This window comes from Leguminivora glycinivorella, chromosome Z, assembly GCF_023078275.1.
Source record: "Leguminivora glycinivorella isolate SPB_JAAS2020 chromosome Z, LegGlyc_1.1, whole genome shotgun sequence".
Taxonomy (NCBI): domain Eukaryota; kingdom Metazoa; phylum Arthropoda; class Insecta; order Lepidoptera; family Tortricidae; genus Leguminivora; species Leguminivora glycinivorella.
The window spans coordinates 27,719,912-27,739,415 of record NC_062998.1 but is presented as its reverse complement, the minus strand read 5'-3'; the positions used below and the strand labels follow the sequence as shown (position 1 = coordinate 27,739,415).

The 19,504-nt window shown below is 35.2% G+C and overlaps 1 protein-coding gene across 1 annotated transcript in view; it reads right to left on the bottom strand.

Moving 5' to 3' along the window:
* Positions 1-1,955: 1,955 nt before the first annotated feature.
* The window catches only part of LOC125240881 (neuroligin-4, Y-linked-like), a 77,989-nt gene continuing 60,440 nt past the window's right edge, over positions 1,956-19,504 (bottom strand). Inside the window, exons 6-13 of the mRNA XM_048149031.1 lie at positions 14,153-14,269; positions 13,575-13,700; positions 10,814-10,958; positions 9,672-9,884; positions 9,452-9,590; positions 6,117-6,268; positions 4,763-4,921; positions 1,956-4,691 (exon numbers count right to left, since the gene is read on the bottom strand). Coding sequence (XP_048004988.1) covers positions 3,836-4,691; positions 4,763-4,921; positions 6,117-6,268; positions 9,452-9,590; positions 9,672-9,884; positions 10,814-10,958; positions 13,575-13,700; positions 14,153-14,269 — 1,907 coding nt within the window. The 3' untranslated portion in view covers positions 1,956-3,835. The remainder of the gene's footprint in view (positions 4,692-4,762; positions 4,922-6,116; positions 6,269-9,451; positions 9,591-9,671; positions 9,885-10,813; positions 10,959-13,574; positions 13,701-14,152; positions 14,270-19,504) is intronic.

Here is a 19,504-nt window from a genome sequence, read left to right as displayed (position 1 = left end):
GCGGGTCTACCTTCTAGGCACACTTCCCTGCACAGTGACAGTTTACGACGATTGGGGCGACGTTTTTAGGGTTTCGTACCAAAAAGCTACCTAAAAGGATTATAGTGCCGCTCTGTCCGTTTGACTGTCGGTCCGTCTGTCGCATTCCTAAATATCTCGAGAACTATTTATGCTATTGCTCTGAAATTTGGAATAGAAATTCAAAATGTATTAATATTAATTATAGAACATGGCCAAAATCATAAATTAAATATAACAAGATCATACCATCCCCTACATTAAAATGCGACCGCCTACGAACGCGCTTACACTCCACCACACATAGATGGCGCCACAAAAAAATGCCTTGTTGCCACCAATTATTTGTAGATTGGCATTAAGGGTCAATTCCGAGCCGTAAATTTATGTCAAAAGTGACACTTAACGCCATCTGCAAGTATAATCGAAAGCTACAAGACATTTTTTTGTGGCGCCATCTATGTGTAGTGGAGTGTAAGCGCGGTCTTAGGCGGTCGCATTTTAATGTAAGGGATGGTATGATCTTGTTATATTTAATTTATGCCAAAATGGAAGGGGTGCCCTTTTGGGGAACTAAAATTACAAGTTATATACTAGATCAAAATCGTGAGAAAGAGCTTAAAATGTACATGTAAAAACTATTTTTTATACATTTTTTTGTTGTGGAAAACAAATGTTGAAGGAGAATGTAAAAATATCCCCACGCCCTTTTCTCCGAAGTTTGCCAACGAAAAATTATGTTTTTTTTTACAAAACATTGGTTTTATGCTAATAAGTTAGGTAGTTGTTAAATTAGTTGTCAAAGCGGACCCTTGAGCCGTGGCAACTGCCGGGATAGCGCAAGGAGGATGATGATGAAGTTAGCGAATTCACCGAGAGATGGCGCTATACACAATCATACTCATTGATACCAATACTTCTAGTCAAGTCTTTAGAGATGTACATGAGTAAACTATTTTAGCTATTGAAAGTTTGTATGGAACCCTCGGTGGGCGAGTCTGACTCGACCGGCCGACTCTTAGCCGGTTTTTTTATTTATAAATATATTTATTTTGATTGTGTCAAGTTTTATAGAAGGTACCTGGGCGACAGAGCTTCGCTCGGAGTTCGAAAACTCAAAAATTTGGCTTTCCCGGGACCTCAGACGTTTTTTCACTCCCGAAAACCCCCACATAACAAATTTCAGCGAAATCGTTAGAGCAGTTTCCGAGATCGTCGGTATATATAAATAAATATACAAGAATTGCTCGTTTAAAGAATCAAAAAATAAAATAGAATAATAATAATTAAATAATATAATTAAAAATGATACGCTCGGTGTACCCCTTACATTTCATTAAAGTGTCAAAAGGGCCTCTACGCGTTAGCTTCGGCCTCCCAAAGGTCCGGAACACCATTGTTCCGTGATCGGAAAGACATACTTAAAATAAAATAAAATAATAATATTATATACTATGTCGCAGCATGACGGCTGCGTATGATGGAATATCAAAGTATGGAAATGGTCTATGCTTGAGTGCGTTTGACTGCGATACAGCGTCTGTTATTTTTTAAGTTTTAAATGGATTGGTTCCTGTCTGGTTAAGATGACATTGATGACAGCCGTGGTGAGTTAGCATAGCATGCTGACAGGAACCGTCAGTCAGATTTGAATTGGAAAGTATCGCAGTCAACTGCACTGCATTCCTTTAAATATTTTCAGGTATATTTATTTAATGAGGCTCATATTTCGTTAATGTCACGCATCTATTTAACAGACAATATTGAAGTTACAATTGACACTCACTGGGCCTTTTCTAATTATTTTGCAGGTTTACCTACATACTTTTGCGATCACCCGGTACGTTGTTGTACATTTAATAAGATGTTAAGTAAATCTAGCAGATAAGCTTTGATGTCATTAGAGCTATGCATAAAGATACCTGACTTAAGTTTTCTGATGTGTCTGAAAATGGCCTACTGAGAAGAATAATAATAGTGCATTTATATTGAACTCTAACTGTCTTTAATTGTTTAATTAGGTACTACGTATAGATACTTCAATTCAGTCACAATTTAAGTACTTATTGTAATAAAATAAAAAGGGAACCCTACTTACTGCCTGATACAGGATTATCTTAATATATTTACATATTTACATATAACTATTGGTCCGTCTATGTCAGAAACAAAAAAAGTAGTTATTAACTGTAGAAACAAAAAAATCATTTTTTCGTGGCAGTGTTCTCTGATTGAGTTCCTTTTAGATCACTAAGGCACACTGATCTGCGCTAAAACGTATCTCTCAGATACTTGAATACGCGGAATCGTACTTACAGATGTAATGCGAAAACGTTTTCTTTCGTATTTGTCAATATAGTTCAGTCAATGTCAGTACATCTTGCACTGACTGAAATTCGTACGTTTCCGTAACAATACGAAGGCAAATCTTTTCTACAAAGCCTGAGAGGTAGGTACTTAGAGCCAGTTGCATCAAACACAGTCATTGTCACGCAGTTGAAGTTTATGGAATATTCCCATGACACAAATTTTAGCGAACACTAAATTCGGCATCAGACGGTTTTGATGCAACGGAACCTTAGGACACATCGTTTAAAATTGTAGGTAATTTATTGAGTAACTAGTTAATAATCATTTCGCAATTCGATTAGGGAAAACATTACAAGTATTACCTACATCGTACCTATATGTATAATGATTCGGTAGGCATTAGATTGGCTTGTTATTGATACAATCATGTGCAAAATTGTATAAGAACCTACTAACTATTTACCCACACAGATTGATAAGTAAAATGTCAATAATACACTTTAACCTGCTAACCTTGTTTAAATCACATTAATTCTTGAAACAAGACTATAATTGAATGGTACATGTAAAATTTTATTAATTATCCGAGTTTGTTTTCACTGCCGGCTATAAATTCAAATTATTATCTGAAAAGTTATAGTTTATTTTATAATTAACTCTATGTACAATCTTAAAAATACACACTGTCACTAGTTGTTACTTACAATAATAAAGGTATTATAGCATTTTTCTATCTGAAAATGTTGTTTCTACAGTTGATAACTAATTCAGCTCATATATGATTACATTTACACAACTATTACTCGTACATTAGTAGTGACAAATCGATTATAGCTTCTACTAATTAGTATATAGCAGCAATAAGTTGGTGTTCTGTAATATTTAAAAAATTATGATCGACGCTATTAATTAGGTAATATTTTACTAAATTCACCGATTCGTTATTTCAGTCTACTATTAAATGTTTGCCAAAACATAATCTGTTAACTAAAACGTAATTTTAAGAATGATTTAATAAAAGACTGAAATCACCACTATTACACACGCCATACAGTCATTAATACTAACTCACCCTATTATAATTAAAATAGTTGTTATAAGGATGGATATGCCACTGAACTGTCTACTACATATATATTTACATACCAATAGGACTTTGTATTTACATAATTATTTATATTTACAATCATTTATAACTATATTAGTTTCAACTTAACTACACTAGTGCTTCTTTGCACTTTTAGTTCACTGTAGTTTTACTACGTTTCATGTGTTTACGGCAATAATTATACTTACCCCACGGTGTATTGAATTACACTATACTATATCTTCATCGATTTGAATGAACAGTCAGTCAAGATTCACCTTCAAAGTGGCACCGAGATAACTCGTCAGACTATATGTAATCTGTAAGACACTTGAGAAGGTCCGGCTCAAGTCACACAATCTCGTCGTGATGAACCACGTCGCTGCAACTGCCCGCCCGTTGCAGTCAGGCGCGCTGGCGTCACACACGCAGCTCCTCCATCGTCACGTTCGACTTGGAGTTCAACTGTGTGTTTTTTTTAGTCAAAGTATTGGTGTTTATCATCTGCATTTGATGTGCAGAGAGTAACGGCTGATTCTCAGGCAACTGGCCGCTGGCCAGTGTATTTATATTACTTTTTCCCAACTTGGGCGGAGGTGGTGCGCGGGGCAATGTAGCCATACTTGTTACATTATTACTTGGCAAATCTGCGAACTCGGGCGGAGGCAATTGGTGATGTGAATGTGTATGGTGGTGACCGAGTATCGTTGCTGGATCGGTTTTGAGGCTCGTTTGATAAGAAAGCGCTCCTTCAAGATCTCCGCAAATATTATTAGGCATCTGACCATTTTCGACTCGTTTTTTTAAATGCGAGCCATTCGCGTGAGCATCTTGACCATTCATTCTTGTTTTGTCTCTTTGGTAGTACACGCCCGCGAATATGAGAACATTAAGAATTAATAACGAGCATCCTATAGCTATAGTCACGCTTAATGCAGTCGAGTATGCCGCAAATCCATCTTCTGGTACGGAGTTTGTAGGTGTTTCTAATTTATGAACATCTGTACCTCCTGCCGTACTTTGAGTGGGAGCAATTACTCCAATAATATTAATGTTTAATGGAGAAGTTATATTATTTACGTTCAGAATAGGTAACTTAGTCGGAACTCCTGTATCTATTAGCACTAAATCAGTCGTTTTCTTAAGCGGCGGGATGTATGTTTTTATAGTCGGTTGTAGAGACGAATCGTCATTGTCAAGTTGGTGATGGGACGACGGAACATCTTCTCCCCCTGGTCGGTGAAGGTCTGGTACAAGATTCAACCAGAATGAAAGCCTGTGGACGAAAACAGTGTTTTAAATCTTTACTTGTAATCATTTATTGCCTAATTAGTTAATATTACAAACCTGTGGGCCCGGTAGTGATTTTTTAATTTGGACTTTGTATCTATGCTAATGTACTTCTTGTGTACTGCCTCATAAGCCGTCCATTCAATGTTCTTCATCCTTGCCCGTTCTTGTCTTCCGGCACGTATGGGATCACTTTCTTGAGCTTCATTGGGATTTCTGTATAAGACAGTGTTATTTTAGCCATTTTAATATTATATCATGAGTAAAGACATTAACAAATATTACTGTATTAAATGAATAAGCTTATACAGAAAGTATACTAAATTGGTCTTAGTTGTATTTATTATAAGTAGTATACTTTTATTATGAGTATCATAGTCAACATAAAAAATAATTAACGCTCATTCGAGTTTTATCTAGATCTCTAGATATCTAGATACGATATGAGTCGTATAAGCATGTAAATGTCAAAATTGATGTCACTGTTTAAAAAAAAGACAATTTTGGTAAAGACATATCCGCACCATATCGTAGCTAGAGATAATTTATGTCGTAGGTACTACGCACCGGACGTATGTGCCTGCCGGGGATACTCAGTCAACAAGATATAGTCTTCTACCAGAAAGTGTTTTTTTTTTAAGTAAATGATTTTAAAAATCGAAATAAGATGTCATATATTAAAGAAAAAATGACGAGCACCACCAGTGGTGAAGGCCGGATTCGAACCGGCGTCTTTTAGCAATCCGGGCCAAACGCCATGAACCCCTAGGCCACCTCGCCACAGCGGAAGCCGTCGAAATTTCTCTTCTGTATGTCATCTTTGTAAGACTAGGCGTCTTTGACCAACTCTAAGGGCAAGCAGTAGGTGCTTGCACCTCCTATACTACTAGTAAATGATTTTACTTAGAATTAATTCTGACATAAAAAATATCAGTGATGCACAGCGCATAAAATGTAAGTGTCATGACAGGTCTCTTTTTTACGATATAGGCAGCAAACGAGCAGACGAGCCGCCTGTGCACATGAGCAACATCAGGGGAGCCACTTATGCGTTGCCGACTGAGATTTTCAGCTATAGGTAGGTACTTATGTGTAATGACAATTATAGGTAGGTATTGACGAGTACAAGTGGTATTAAATTAAAATACATTGAATGTAGAGATTTCGGACATTCATTTGTGTAGGCAATTCACATATCTAACTATGATGACGCAAACCATTGTTTATGGGTCATATTATAGTTATAATAAACGCCCGCATGGTGGTAGCACACTGTATCGTCTAATTTTATTGTTCTTCGTAATACTTATAGGGCAATAATTATTTTATTTTGCTGCTACTGTGAATTTTACTGTGAAATTTAAATTGTGGCTAGATATCGATTAGAAGCCTGAAATGTTTTATTTCTTACCCAGTTTTGGCGAAGTTTCCCCAGTACAGCATAACTGATTCGGATAATGCAACTTCAGCTTTAGTGTAATTCCGAGGGAAGTGTGCCAGCCCGCCCACAAGCGGAGCGCCGAAAATGTAGGGCAGCTCTTCGCCATGGATGCAGCCTTGACGCTGTGCCCGGAAATCGTGACATTATCAAAAGGTGATTGAGAAGAAAAAATATCAACCAACAGTTATTATCATTTTAATCAAATAACAACAAACACGGACCTAAAATAATTTGTCGACCACAGAATTTTATAGGTAATTAGTACTAAGTAAATACTATAAGTTAATATTTTTTTCTGTTTTAGATACACTTACGATTGGTTTTCGATTGCTCGATCGTTACTTGGCTATAAATTATTGTTCGTGAATTTAAACACACGAGAGACATTTTTTAGATTTTTTAGTACAACCGATTACGTAGTAGGAAATGGTATAAATACAAAAATTGCGTACGTATCGATTGAAACATTCAAGCAGAGTAGCCTCAATTTGGAACGAATTTAGCCTCAGTTAGAATTAGACTTTGAGGCACGTTACGAATCAATCGATTCTACAGAATGCTCGGAACCAATAGGTCCAATTCGCGGAATGAGATTTTGAGTACAACAAGAAACCGATAAAAACATAACTCGGTTTGCGGGGACGATTTTGCCTCGTAGCGCAGCGTGCCTCAGAGCGAGAGGCTCCCGTTAGACCCGAGGTTGCCTTTAGTAGGTGCGCAGCTTATATTTAAATGCTTCGACATACTTATTTAAATAATTTGTACAATAACATATAATAGGCTAGTTTCCTGTAATTAAAATAATAGTTATTTGTTTTACAAGGGGGCAAAGTAGTTGTTTAACCGCACGTGCCAATATTGATACCCGAGCAATCGAAATATTCCAAAATTGAACCACGAGCGTAGCGAGTGGTTCAAAAAGTGGAATCTTGAGCGTTGCGAGGGTATCAAGGCACGAAGGTTAAACAAACTTTGCCACCGAGTGAAACACAAAATTTTTCACCACACCAACACGAACAAAATACTGACTATAAAACATCAAAATAAATAAAATCCATCAATTTATTCAATATTTATGATTCAAAATCATCATTTATAGGTAAAATCTAGCAGCCAGATTAAGACATCGAGTTAAAATTCGTATGAAATACTTTGCCCCGTTGTGGATAAAATGAAATTTTGCTATCTGTTTTCGAATAGCAAAGAAAGCCTTTACCAGTTGGTGTGGTGAAAAATATTTTATGCAATGCACAAAATAAAGCACCACATAATTAGAAGAAAAATATGGACAGTAGTTATATTTAAACATAATTTCTATTTAATAAGTCAAAGAGAAAGATATAAAGTAAATGAATTGACCGTGACGTCACTCTTCAGTATTTCATACTTCATAGTAATTCCATATTAGCAAATCGTTTTGACAGTTCTTAAAAAGAAGCTGATTTGACTAGTAGGAAACTAGCCTATTTATTTGCCATATTATAGACATAAGTATCTATCTATTTTATACCAAATGATGTAAAATGCATTTGTTAGTATAGCCATATACATATTTATGTCAATAAAAGTTAGCCATTATTTTTTTAATTTTTAACGATATTATACCATTTCTTTGGACTTAAAGACTATTAAGAGAAAATAAATATTTAATGATGACATGATGAGGTTTGCTTCCTATCCATTTCGTATGATATTTAAATAATCTGGGAAGCTTTTTTTACCAGTCGAGATGTGCCCCACTGTACCTTAGATATCTTTGTTTGTATTTTCTTTTTGAATTAAGTATAATTTTATGTTGACAATCTTTTAGTAAAAAAGCGCTGGTGGCCTACCGGTAAGAGCGTGCGACTTTCGATCCGGAGGTCGCGGGTTCGAACCCCGGCTCATACCAATGAGTTTTTCGGAACATATGCTGTCGCTTTTCGGTGAAGGAAAACATCGTGAGGAAACCGGACTAATTCCAATAAGGCCTGGTCACCCCTCGGGTTGAAAGGACAGATGGCAGTCGCTTTCGTAAAACTAGTGCCTACGCCAAATCTTGGGATTAGTTGTCAAAGCGGACCCCAGGCTCCCATGAACCGTGGCAAACGCCGGGATAACGCAAGGAGGATGATGATCTTTTAGTAAAAGCAAGTAAAAGCCTTTATAATTGTGTGAAATATTGTGTTCTTTTTCTAAGAAATAAATAAATCTATGTATCTATCTATCTAATATATTTTTGACACATTATCCGTATTGATTTTCCCATAACTGTATTTCAGGATGTTCCATAAGTAAATCCAGTTAATAATTGACTGGTAGGTCAGATGAATGTAATATTCAGGCGCCATCATTATAAGTTCGAAAAGAATCATTATTTAATAACATGTTCCTCTACCTGCGATAAGTAGAGGTTCCTCATATTTACTTGGTTACGAACTCGTTAGCCTCGGCATCCTTGAAGACAAATGAGGCCACTTGAGAGTTTACGTCGTATATTATAAGAGAGCAGGCTTTGCTAACTACATGTTAACCAATTAACATAGACCTCCGATTTCTGACGGGTGTTTATACTAGAGGGGTATTAGTTAAGTGGCGAAAGCATAATTAGTTTTCTCCAAAATTAGGTTAGCTGATAGCAATGGAAATTGCATTGTTACGAAAATTGCGTTAGTTAAATGCAGTATATGCGACACGTAATCGGTCGAGTCACTACACTATTGTCCCTAGTCGTATACACTATGTACTAGTCGTATACGTATAAAATGTATGTAGAATTACAACATTGAGGCCGAGTTTGCGAGATCTGTACATAATTACATATGTAGTTGGGTCAATAAAATTGTCAAATAAGTAGACATTTCTTCTATTGTAATTAGCCTACAATTAGCTAATGAGTAGGTATTGCAACAAGTACTTTTAAGGCTGGTTTTAGTATCACTCGGACCAATTTACCTACTTGTCTAAGTTAATGTTGTCGTCCGCGTGGACCCGCGTGCTTTCTCTAAAACGTTCCCTCAGTTCCCTGGCATATTAGTCCGGTGCGGATGGCTCCGCGGGACACTAAAACCAGCCAAGTATTAGTTTGTAGTAAGTACTACTACTACTTACTTAACACTTACCACTACTTTCTTACCTTAGGTACTTATAGCAATTCCTACTTATTCGCTCATAAGTACCTTTTTGTGGAGTTTACCTACAAGATTACGTACTACCAGTATGTACTATATTTATAATGTTATAGGTAAACTCCAGAAAAAGGTACCTATAAAGGTAATATTAAACCATGCAATTTCAACGAGCTTAATGCATAAGTAAAAACTCACCTGTGGATAGTCTCCGTATTTCGTTTGATAGTCGAATACATACAGATATGAATTACGTCTCAATGCAGAATGTGTGTCCGCAGTCAAAACTATCGGAGCCACTACTTGGGCGTCACTTAGCGCCTCTAAAGTTTCATCTCTGCAAATACATAATATTTACTTAATATAATCCCTGCAAATAAAATGAATTCATTTATTCATTCACTAATATTCTATTTACCTTATATTTATAGGGTGTTGCACTGGACGCTCCCAATCGGTGTATTCATTAATGATTGTAGCCAAAATTTCCGATAAGTGGTAGCTATATGTATTTCTAACAAAAGACCTCAATATTTTGGATCTTCTGTCAGCCTCTATTCCGTATTGTACGTCGTCGCCGCTGAATGCGAAGTAGGCTTCGGCCTTTGTCACCCCCAGCATCAGGTCGTACCTATAGTTTGGCCTCGTTCAATATCACTATGTATTTTATTGTAAGTATTATATTCAGGACGGTATATTTCTAGGTATTCAATTTCGACATACGTAAATTTGCTGTAAATTAAGATGGTGTCTACATATTTTTAGTCCTTTATCCGTGGCGATTTTTAATATCTTGACTTTATTATGAAAAGAAGAATACCACATTGTTAAAAATATGCAGGGAAAACAAAACCATTAACTAATTAGTCGGATTATAAGTTTTATCTCAAATGTTTTGACTGATAAAATGTACTACACAGCGTTTGATAAAATATACACCGTGTTTTTTGTTTTCCGTTAAAATTTAATTAGACACGCAGATAGAATCATTAACACGAACCATCTGGTATGTCACTTTTTGTTAACTGCTGATGGCAAATTTCGAAATAAATACAATCAGGAGGTTTAATTAAAAGTAACTTAAAATAAATACCTAAATTAGGTAGTCTATTTACTAATAAAGTAACTATTAAACCCAGCTCCTTGTCGTTTCTGGTGCTAAAGTACCCATAATACTTATGGCGTTACCATTTTGGATGGATGGTTATGGATAACTTTTGCACCAAAACCTATTCAATAATTTAATCAAATTTTCTTATGTGACAAAATATCATTAATTAATTTAAAAAAAATAGGAAGTGTTAAAGGTTGTGTTTTTTGAACCATAAAGTAATAGTACCTACCTAAGTGTTAAGACACTAGTTTCTCAGAGACATTTATTTATATATAAACTGAACTAAATAATTGCATTACAATGCAATAAATACTAAGGATTTGACCTATTTAAGGATGGATAAAGAATGAACTTATAATAAAATAAGGGTTCAGGTTGTGCCTTTTTGGCACGGAACCCTAAAAAGACATTAATAATTACAGTAGGTATTTTAGATGAATACTTACTTGGTCAGCTGAGCAACTGCACTCTTGCGCATCAAGACGGCGTTGATGATGTTGATCGCGTTCTGCGTTTGCTTGCCCACGGGTTGTTTAGGTTGTCCTCCCCAGTCATAGCCATTTTCTGGGTTAATTAGAAGATCGCCAGTATCTGCATATAAAAATATCATTCATCTAACCAATTACATTAGCAAAAGATTTTGAATTATAATTATCAAGTTATTTTAAAGTCTACTTGTCATCTTTTCTGATTAACAGAATCTACTCGAGTTGGAAAATTGCAGTGTTTTATTAAACCGTCCTTTTTCTAAATTTTATAACGATTTTTTAGATTTAATTTGATGTAAAACTTATTTTTGAACCAAGATATATGTGAAAGAAATAACGCGTAGAAAATTTACATAATATAATAAAGCGCATAAGTAAATAAGTTTTTTACGCTATATAACCTAGCAGAAATGCGTGGTTAAACCTGTAGGGTTACCCACGGTGTAGAGTTGAGCATGATTTTGTTTAGTGTGAACAATAGGGTGGAGCGAAAAAACACTTTTCTGGAATTAGCAAACCTAATAGTTATCAATCAATGACCCTTAGTCTATAAAGCCTTTGTACGAATTTTCAGCTTTTTAACATCTTCAGCCTCGCATTAGGTTTGAAATTTTGAAAATCTCATACAAACCTGAAAATTCAACTTTCAGATAAAAAATAAATTTCGGCAGTATTATGTTTAGTATATGTTATTGATACATATCATTATAAGAAAAATCTACTAAAACATTGGCCAAAATAGTTGCTGAAAATTGGCGATTTTTAGGGTTCCGTAGTCAACTAGGAACCCTTATAGTTTCGCCATGTCTGTCTGTCCGTCCGTCCGTCCGTCCGTCCGCGGATAATCTCAGTAACCGTTAGCACTAGAAAGCTGAAATTTGGTACCAATATGTATATCAATCACGCCAACAAAGTGCAAAAATAAAAAATGGGAAAAAATGTTTTAGTAGGGTACCCCCTACAAAAGTGGGGGCTGGTAATTTTTTCATTCCAACCCCAACGTGTGATATATTGTTGAGTAGGTATTTAAAAATGAATAAGGGTTTACTAAGATCATTTTTTGATAATATTAATATTTTCGTAATCGCTCCTAAAGGAAAAAAAGTAACTTTTGAACCATATGTTTAAAAAATATGAAAAAAATCACAAAATAGAACTTTATAAGGACTTTTTAGGAAAATTGTTTTGACTTGATAGGTTCAGTAGTTTTTGGCGAACCCTTTTTACACGCTCTTGGCCGGTTTTAACGCTATTTTCGCAACTCTTGGTAGTTTCTTGTAATAATACGTATCAATAATGTATACCTACTGAACATAATACTGTCGAAAAACATTTTTTATCTGAAAGTTGAATTTTCAGATTTGTATGAGATTTTCAAAATTTCAAACCTAATGCGGAGGCGGAAGATGTTGATTTAAAAAGCTGAACATTTGCACAAAGGTTTCATAGACTAAGGGTCATTGATTGATAATGATAACTATTAGGTTTGCTAATTCCAGAAAAGTGTTTTTTCGCTCCACCCTAGTGAACAATGCTACATCGTGCATTTTTTTATTTCCTTTAAATTCCCTAAGACGTTTGGACGAATAAGGAAAGGTAACTTGCTGTTTGTAAATCTCATACATAATAGATGAGTGAATTATTATATTTTTTTTTGTTATTCTTATGGTTCTCTCACACTTAGAGAATAAAATTAAATATCAATTATCTTACGGCACATGTCAGATAAATAACTCCAGGAAGTAGAAAAGGTTGTGACTCACCTCTCCAGACAATAAATTTATTTAAATAACTCAATAACGGTAAGAGTAAATATACTAGTTTCTTAGAGATATTAATTGTACCTGATCTAAATGACCTTCCCGTAAAGTTAACGGGAATCAATAAAAACAGGTTTTATAAAAGACATAGGTGTATGTGTTTTGTTTATGAGGTATAAAGTTTGTGTTACCGCAAAATGAACTGGTAAACTATATCTAATCACCAAACTTTATGACCGCAAATAAATACGAACGTGGTTTCTCATTTTTCTCTCTAGATATTAACATTATGATTTTTTTACGTACCAAATGGTCTTCATAACAGTCCATTCGTCATAAAATATGTATCACAAAAGCTAGCGGTATTTTTCGAGCAAAACCGAAAATGTTAGCTTTTCTAATAAAAGGGGCTGCGATGAGGAATCAAAAAAACCGTTGTTGAACAACAGGCCGACCTAACGGGAAGCGCACACGCTCCGCGGGAGGACGAGATGAGAAAACTTCTCGGGGACAATTTAATAACGCGCCTCGGACGCGCTCTGCTTGGCAACCGGAAGAATGGTGCCAAAGTGAAAACAACAACCGAGCTATCGACACGAAATAACTCTGCAGCTATCCTCAGCCGAGTTACAGCATTACTTAGGGATCTCAACAAACTTTTGACATTATTTGCTGTCCAACTTTGAGTAATTTACAATATAATAAAACGCAGGAAACGAATTATATCGCGCATAATGAGTTTATAATACCTACACCCCGACTTGTCGAACTCAGGTTTGGTGGTCAAGTCAATTGTTGTAACGTGTAAGTATTATAACTAAGGCTAGTTTATGTATTACTACCCTAATTTTAAATTTACTTCGGTAACTTTAAAACAGTAAACAAAAGTCTCTGAAACTAAATTACATACCTCTATAAGAATAAAACTCCACCGTACCTAAATAAAAATAATAACTTACCAATAACGACTCCATCAACGCTAGGTCCAAATGCATAAGAAAAATCTGGTGCTTGCGCTGGTGCTGACATAAGTGATTCTAGCGGTCGCTCCCGTAAACATCTAAGAAGTGCCGGAGGAGTGAGTTCTATAACAAAAAGAATAAACCAGTAATCATTGAAATAATTTTCATCATGTGAATCATGTCTGATAATATTATATAAAACATTCTCTAGCCTTAAACATAATTATTATTTATACAGATCAAATTTGCTCTTTCTTAAAATTTTAATATAGTATTTAACCTTTTACAGTATGTGTAAATGCGTATAAATATTTAAGTACTGCGTATAAATCTACCAGTAATTATTTTTAATGTTTTATTGTATATGAAGGAAAACAGTAAGACACCTTCGTACCTATAATAAAAAGATAAAATATGCCAAAGTTGAATGGCTGGTTGAAATTATTTCTGTCACGTAAATGGATGTTTTTCGAATCTTAGCTTATTATATTCATTTGTGTAGACATAATATTTATGTAACAAAAATAAAGAAAAGTAGTGGCATAGAATACAAGTTCAAGTTTTTCGTAGTTCACCTGGAGAGCAGTTTGCATGTGTCGCTACTATGGCAGCGTATTTGTTTGGGTCAGCTACGAGTGACCATGGACTAAGGCCAGACCCTGACATAAGTACGGCTCGGTGAAAGAGTAGACCTGAAACAATGGAGAGAATGTGTGTCAGATCGTCTGTATCTAACCGAGGAATGTCTGTCGCAAATTTTAATTAACATCGTTTTAAGTTTCTAGTCATTAGAAATTGATCATCATAGCATAAATCTTAATCATCTTATAATCGTAGAAATCTAAAAAATGGGTCTCCCTCGAAATCTCTAATAACGTTTGTCCTAAACTCACTTGCCCTGCCTAAAACTAGTTTGTCCTAAACATTGTTACCATAACAATCAATTTCCCTTTTTTTCATAGCCCAATCTTCAAAATCCCTAACAACGCTTTGCATAAAATAATATGCTCTAACTTTTTTGACATAATAGATACTGTCCTAATGATAACTTGTCTTATCGATTTTTTCCCTAAAGATCAGTTGTCAGAACATTTATTTTCCATAATGTAATGATTAGCATAAAACTCATTTGTCCTAAACATTTTTAACATAACTATCAATGCCACAATCTTCAACAATGATTGGCCTAAAATTACATGTACAAATTTTTTTCACCTAATGAATATAGCCCTAATGATTGATCATTATAATAATTAATTTCCCTAATGCCACAAATGTGGGTTAGGTTAGGTTAGAACTGCGACCTTAGAAAAATGAACTCCTACCGCAAAAGTGGGTTAGGTTATGTTAGAACTGCGACCTTCGAATAACGAACTGCTGCCACAAAAGTTGGTTAGGTTAAGTTAGAACTGCGACCTTTAAAAAACGAACTGCTGCCACAAAAGTGGGTTATGTTAGGTTAGAACTGCGACTCTGAAAAAATAACTGCTGCCACAAAAGTGGGTTAGGTTAAGTTAGAACTGCGACCTTCAAAAAACGAACTGCTGTGACAAAAGTGGGTTGGGTTATGTTAGAACTGCGAACTATGCAAAAAAGCACTGTTATCACAAAAGTTAAGCCTAAGTAAAATTTTACCATTCAATAATAGGGCAACCAGCACAAATAGATCATACGTGCGTTATGTCAAGTAACCATATTATATTGGCTATTTGAAAATAGGTAAAATGATGGTTATGACATATGACTTTTAGGCTTAAACAAACATAGGCTAAATAACAATTATGCCAACTAACATTAGGATATATGATCAATAAGGCAATTGCCATTAGGGAAAGATCTATTTCGACTAAATTAAAATCGGCCATTCAATAATAAGGCAACCACAAATAGGTCATACGAGCGTTATGCCAAGTAACCATTGGCCATTTGAAAATAGGTGAAATGATGGTTAGGATATATGAGTTTTAGGCTTAACCAAAAATAGGCTAAATAACAATTATACCAACTAACATTAGGATATATGATCAATATGGCAACTGCCATTAGGGAATGATCTGGTGTCCTGCCGTTTCGCCAAAAAACGTTTCGTCAAATTTCATTTCCCAATAATCATATCGCAATAGTTTCATTTCCCAAAGTATTGTTTGGCAAAGGTATGTTTCGCAATGAATTTGTTTGGTCAAATTATCATTTGGCACAATTTTACTTAGTCAAATTTTATTTAGACAAAACTTTATTTCGCAAACGTTTTTAATGGCAAAACTTATATCCCAAAAACATGTTTGGTCAAAATTACACATCGCAAATTTCGAAAATATTTAGGCATTTGCATTTTCATTTCTACGGGATTCATTGAATTTACCGAAGATTTTTTTGCCAAATTTAACTTAAAATTGTCAAATGATAATTTCAGTTTTATTCCCAAGGCTTCAGTTGGACAAGAAAAGTTTGCTCAACTTTATTTTTGTCAAATTAATTACTGGACAAAATGATTTTGTCAACTATTTTTGTGTCAAAAAATTTTTCTACAAATTACATCATGCAAAACCACGTTTGACAATAAATATTACAAGGCATAAATGTAATGTAATAATTTTATTAGTATTGTAACAGAAAACTCGTGTGCGACAGGGTCAGTTTAGGTGCGACGACGAGCGAAGCGAGGAGGAGCGTGTTAGGTTGACAGTGAGCAAACCGGAAATGGCTTTTTAAAGTAATTAAAAATTAATAGAACATAATGGTTTTGAAAACATAAGGTTTCTTTTTAATAAAATGTATCCGGACATGTAAGTGAAAATGTCATCCTTGACATTTGCAGCAGGAGGAAAAAAGTACGACATACACATTATTTCACACAAATCTTGGACACAAAGTATAAAATCAACAAACAAATTTCTAGTGCGCCATTTAATTACAATATATTGGGAAATGGATATTTTGTCTAACAATACCTTTGACTAAATAATATTTGGTAAAATGAAATTTGACCAAGTAAATATTTTGGGAAACAAATATTTGCCAAAAAAAGTTTTGCTAAATGTCAATTTGCGATAAGTTGTTTTGCCAAACGTTTATTTGGGAAATGATAATTTGGGAATAATAGTTTGGGATGTGAAGCTTTGGGAAACGTTTTTTGGCGAATCGTCAGTAAACCGAATGATCTATTTCGACCAAATAAAAATCGGCCATTCAATAATAGGGCAACCACAAATAGTCTATACGAGCGTTATTCCAAGTAACCATTGGCCATTTGAAAATAGGTAAAATGATAGTTAGGATATATGAGTTTTAGGCTTAAATAAAAAAGGCTAAATAACAATTATGCCAACTAACACTAGGATATATGATCGCCAAATGACAATCGCCATTAGGGAAAGATCTATGTCGACCAAATAAAAATCGGTCATTCAATAATAGGGCAACCACAAATAGTCTATACGAGCTTTAGGACAACTGATCATTATACAAAACGATATTAGGGAATGAAAAAATAGTTCAAAAAAACTTTAAGAATACCGATATAGATCCCTAAAAAATATATAGGTATATCTGAAGTAGGGGAAATCGATATGAACTGAAACAGACGTAAAAGAAAAAAAAACACCATTTGGCATTATTTAAAATTGTTATCGAACTGGAGAAATGTGTTTTTCTACTCCCGTACTGTTATTCGTGAGTTACAAGGTCGTGCATATAACTTTAAAACCCTACATAAAAGATGTCAGGACAAGTCTATCTAGTCTATACCCTGAAAACATTTTGTAGCAGTAGCACGATATAGTTAAAGTTCTGTAACACATTGGCTATTTGAAAATAAGTAAAATGATGGTTATAACATATGACTTTTAGGCTTAAACAAACATAGGCTAAATAACAATTTTGCCAACTAACATTAGGATATATGATCAATATGGCAATTGCCATTAGGGAAAAATCTATTTCGACCAAATTAAAATCGGCCATTCAATAATAAGGCAACCACAAATAGGTCATACGAGCGTTATGCCATGTAACCATTAGCCATTTGAAACTAGGTGAAATGATGGTTAGGATATATGAGTTTTAGGCTTAACCAAAAATAGGCTAAATAACAATTATACCAACTAACATTAGGATATATGATCAATATGGCAACTGCCATTAGGGAATGATCTATTTCGACCAAATAAAAATCGGCCATTCAATAATAGGGCAACCACAAATAGTCTATACGAGCGTTATTCCAAGTAACCATTGGCCATTTGAAAATAAGTAAAATGATGGTTAGGATATATGAGTTTTAGGCTTAAATAAAAAAGGCTAAATAACAATTATGCCAACTAACATTAGGATATATGATCGCCAAATGACAATCGCCATTAGGGAAAGATCTATGTCTACCAAATATAAATCGGTCATTCAATAATAGGGCAACCACAAATAGTCTATACGAGCTTTAGGACAACTGATCATTATACAAAACGATATTAGGGAATGAAAAAATAGTTCAAAAAAACTTTAAGAATACCGATATAGATCCCTAAAAAATATATAGGTATATCTGAAGTAGGTAGGGGAAATCGAGATGAACTGAAACAGACGTAAAAGAAAAAAAACACCATTTGGCATTAATTTTTATTAAACAGAAACGTCTGCTAACGATTCTAAACATTTTTATACGCCACTCACCTTTTTTGACCTCTTTTAAATTACAAGATTGCGTCGGATATAAGAGATTTAATTAAAATATTAAAGATTACATTTATAACTTAATCTAACGAGTTGTCCTAAGACCCGATGTTAGGTGTCAAAAAGGCTCAGAGTGAGCTTGCACTTCCGTTTTATTAACACAGTTGGACCAATTGCCCAATATCGAAGATGCGATGCGCGGGCGCGGGGTGACATCATGGTGACGTGCGGCACATACGCAGGCGTGATGCAGTGTTGATGATGCGACGCTGTGACGTATCTCGATGACGTAGTCGTGACGTTGTGTAGTGAGCCAGGTGCGCGTCTAACAAGTTGCATAATAGAATTTCATGCATCTGGCGTTTAAGTGAGGTCAAAAAAGACGAGTGGCGTGAGTAACAATTTGAGGCGAAGCCGAAAATTGTTAATAAAGACGCCACGAGTATTTTTTGACTCAGTTAAACACTGTTGCACACAATACTTTTTCTACGACCATGCACTTACTTTTTAATAGTTTTCTAGAATCACTTTCGTGAAATTCTCACTGTTACCTGTATTTTGACTTATCGGCCTCCCCTTTGCTCCTGCCTCACCCTGTCGCACTCCCCCGCGCTGCCGCCGCCGCCAGCCCCCGGCGCCCCGCGCACCCCGCTATATCCCTTAAAGGCTTCCTAACAATGCTTTAAGAGCTATATCGTATGCGTGGGTGCGCGGGGCGCCGGGCGGGGGCGGGCATCTTTTATGTAGGGTTTTAACGATCTATGCACGGCACTGTAAATGACGAATAACAACACGAGAGTAGAAAAAATACTATGGCTGCGACATCCTGGATCCCGGCGTCTGTCTAATATGCGTCATTGCATCTTATTTTTAGTTGACAATGTAAATAGTTATCGATACGTATAAGTAGGTAATAATAAATTTTGACACTTATCCATTAGATACCTTTACCTTAAAAAACATATTGCATTGTTATATCACTTCCAGTTAAATAATATAAAAAACAAAGTCTGCCTCGGCCTATATTTCAGTGGCAACTGCAGCTGTATTACTATAGCGCCATTACAGAGTCCCTGTCAATTTCCTTTATTTAATGAGTGAACCTGAACGTTTTAAGCCCGGCAGTAATGTATTTTGCCTTCCGGTCACCGTTAGATAAATGAACATCGACTTGAATAACGTTTCTCTGGTACGGGTGTTAATGTTTTACTTATATTTATAATCAGGGCCAGATTTCCACATTGATCCTATTATCTGAA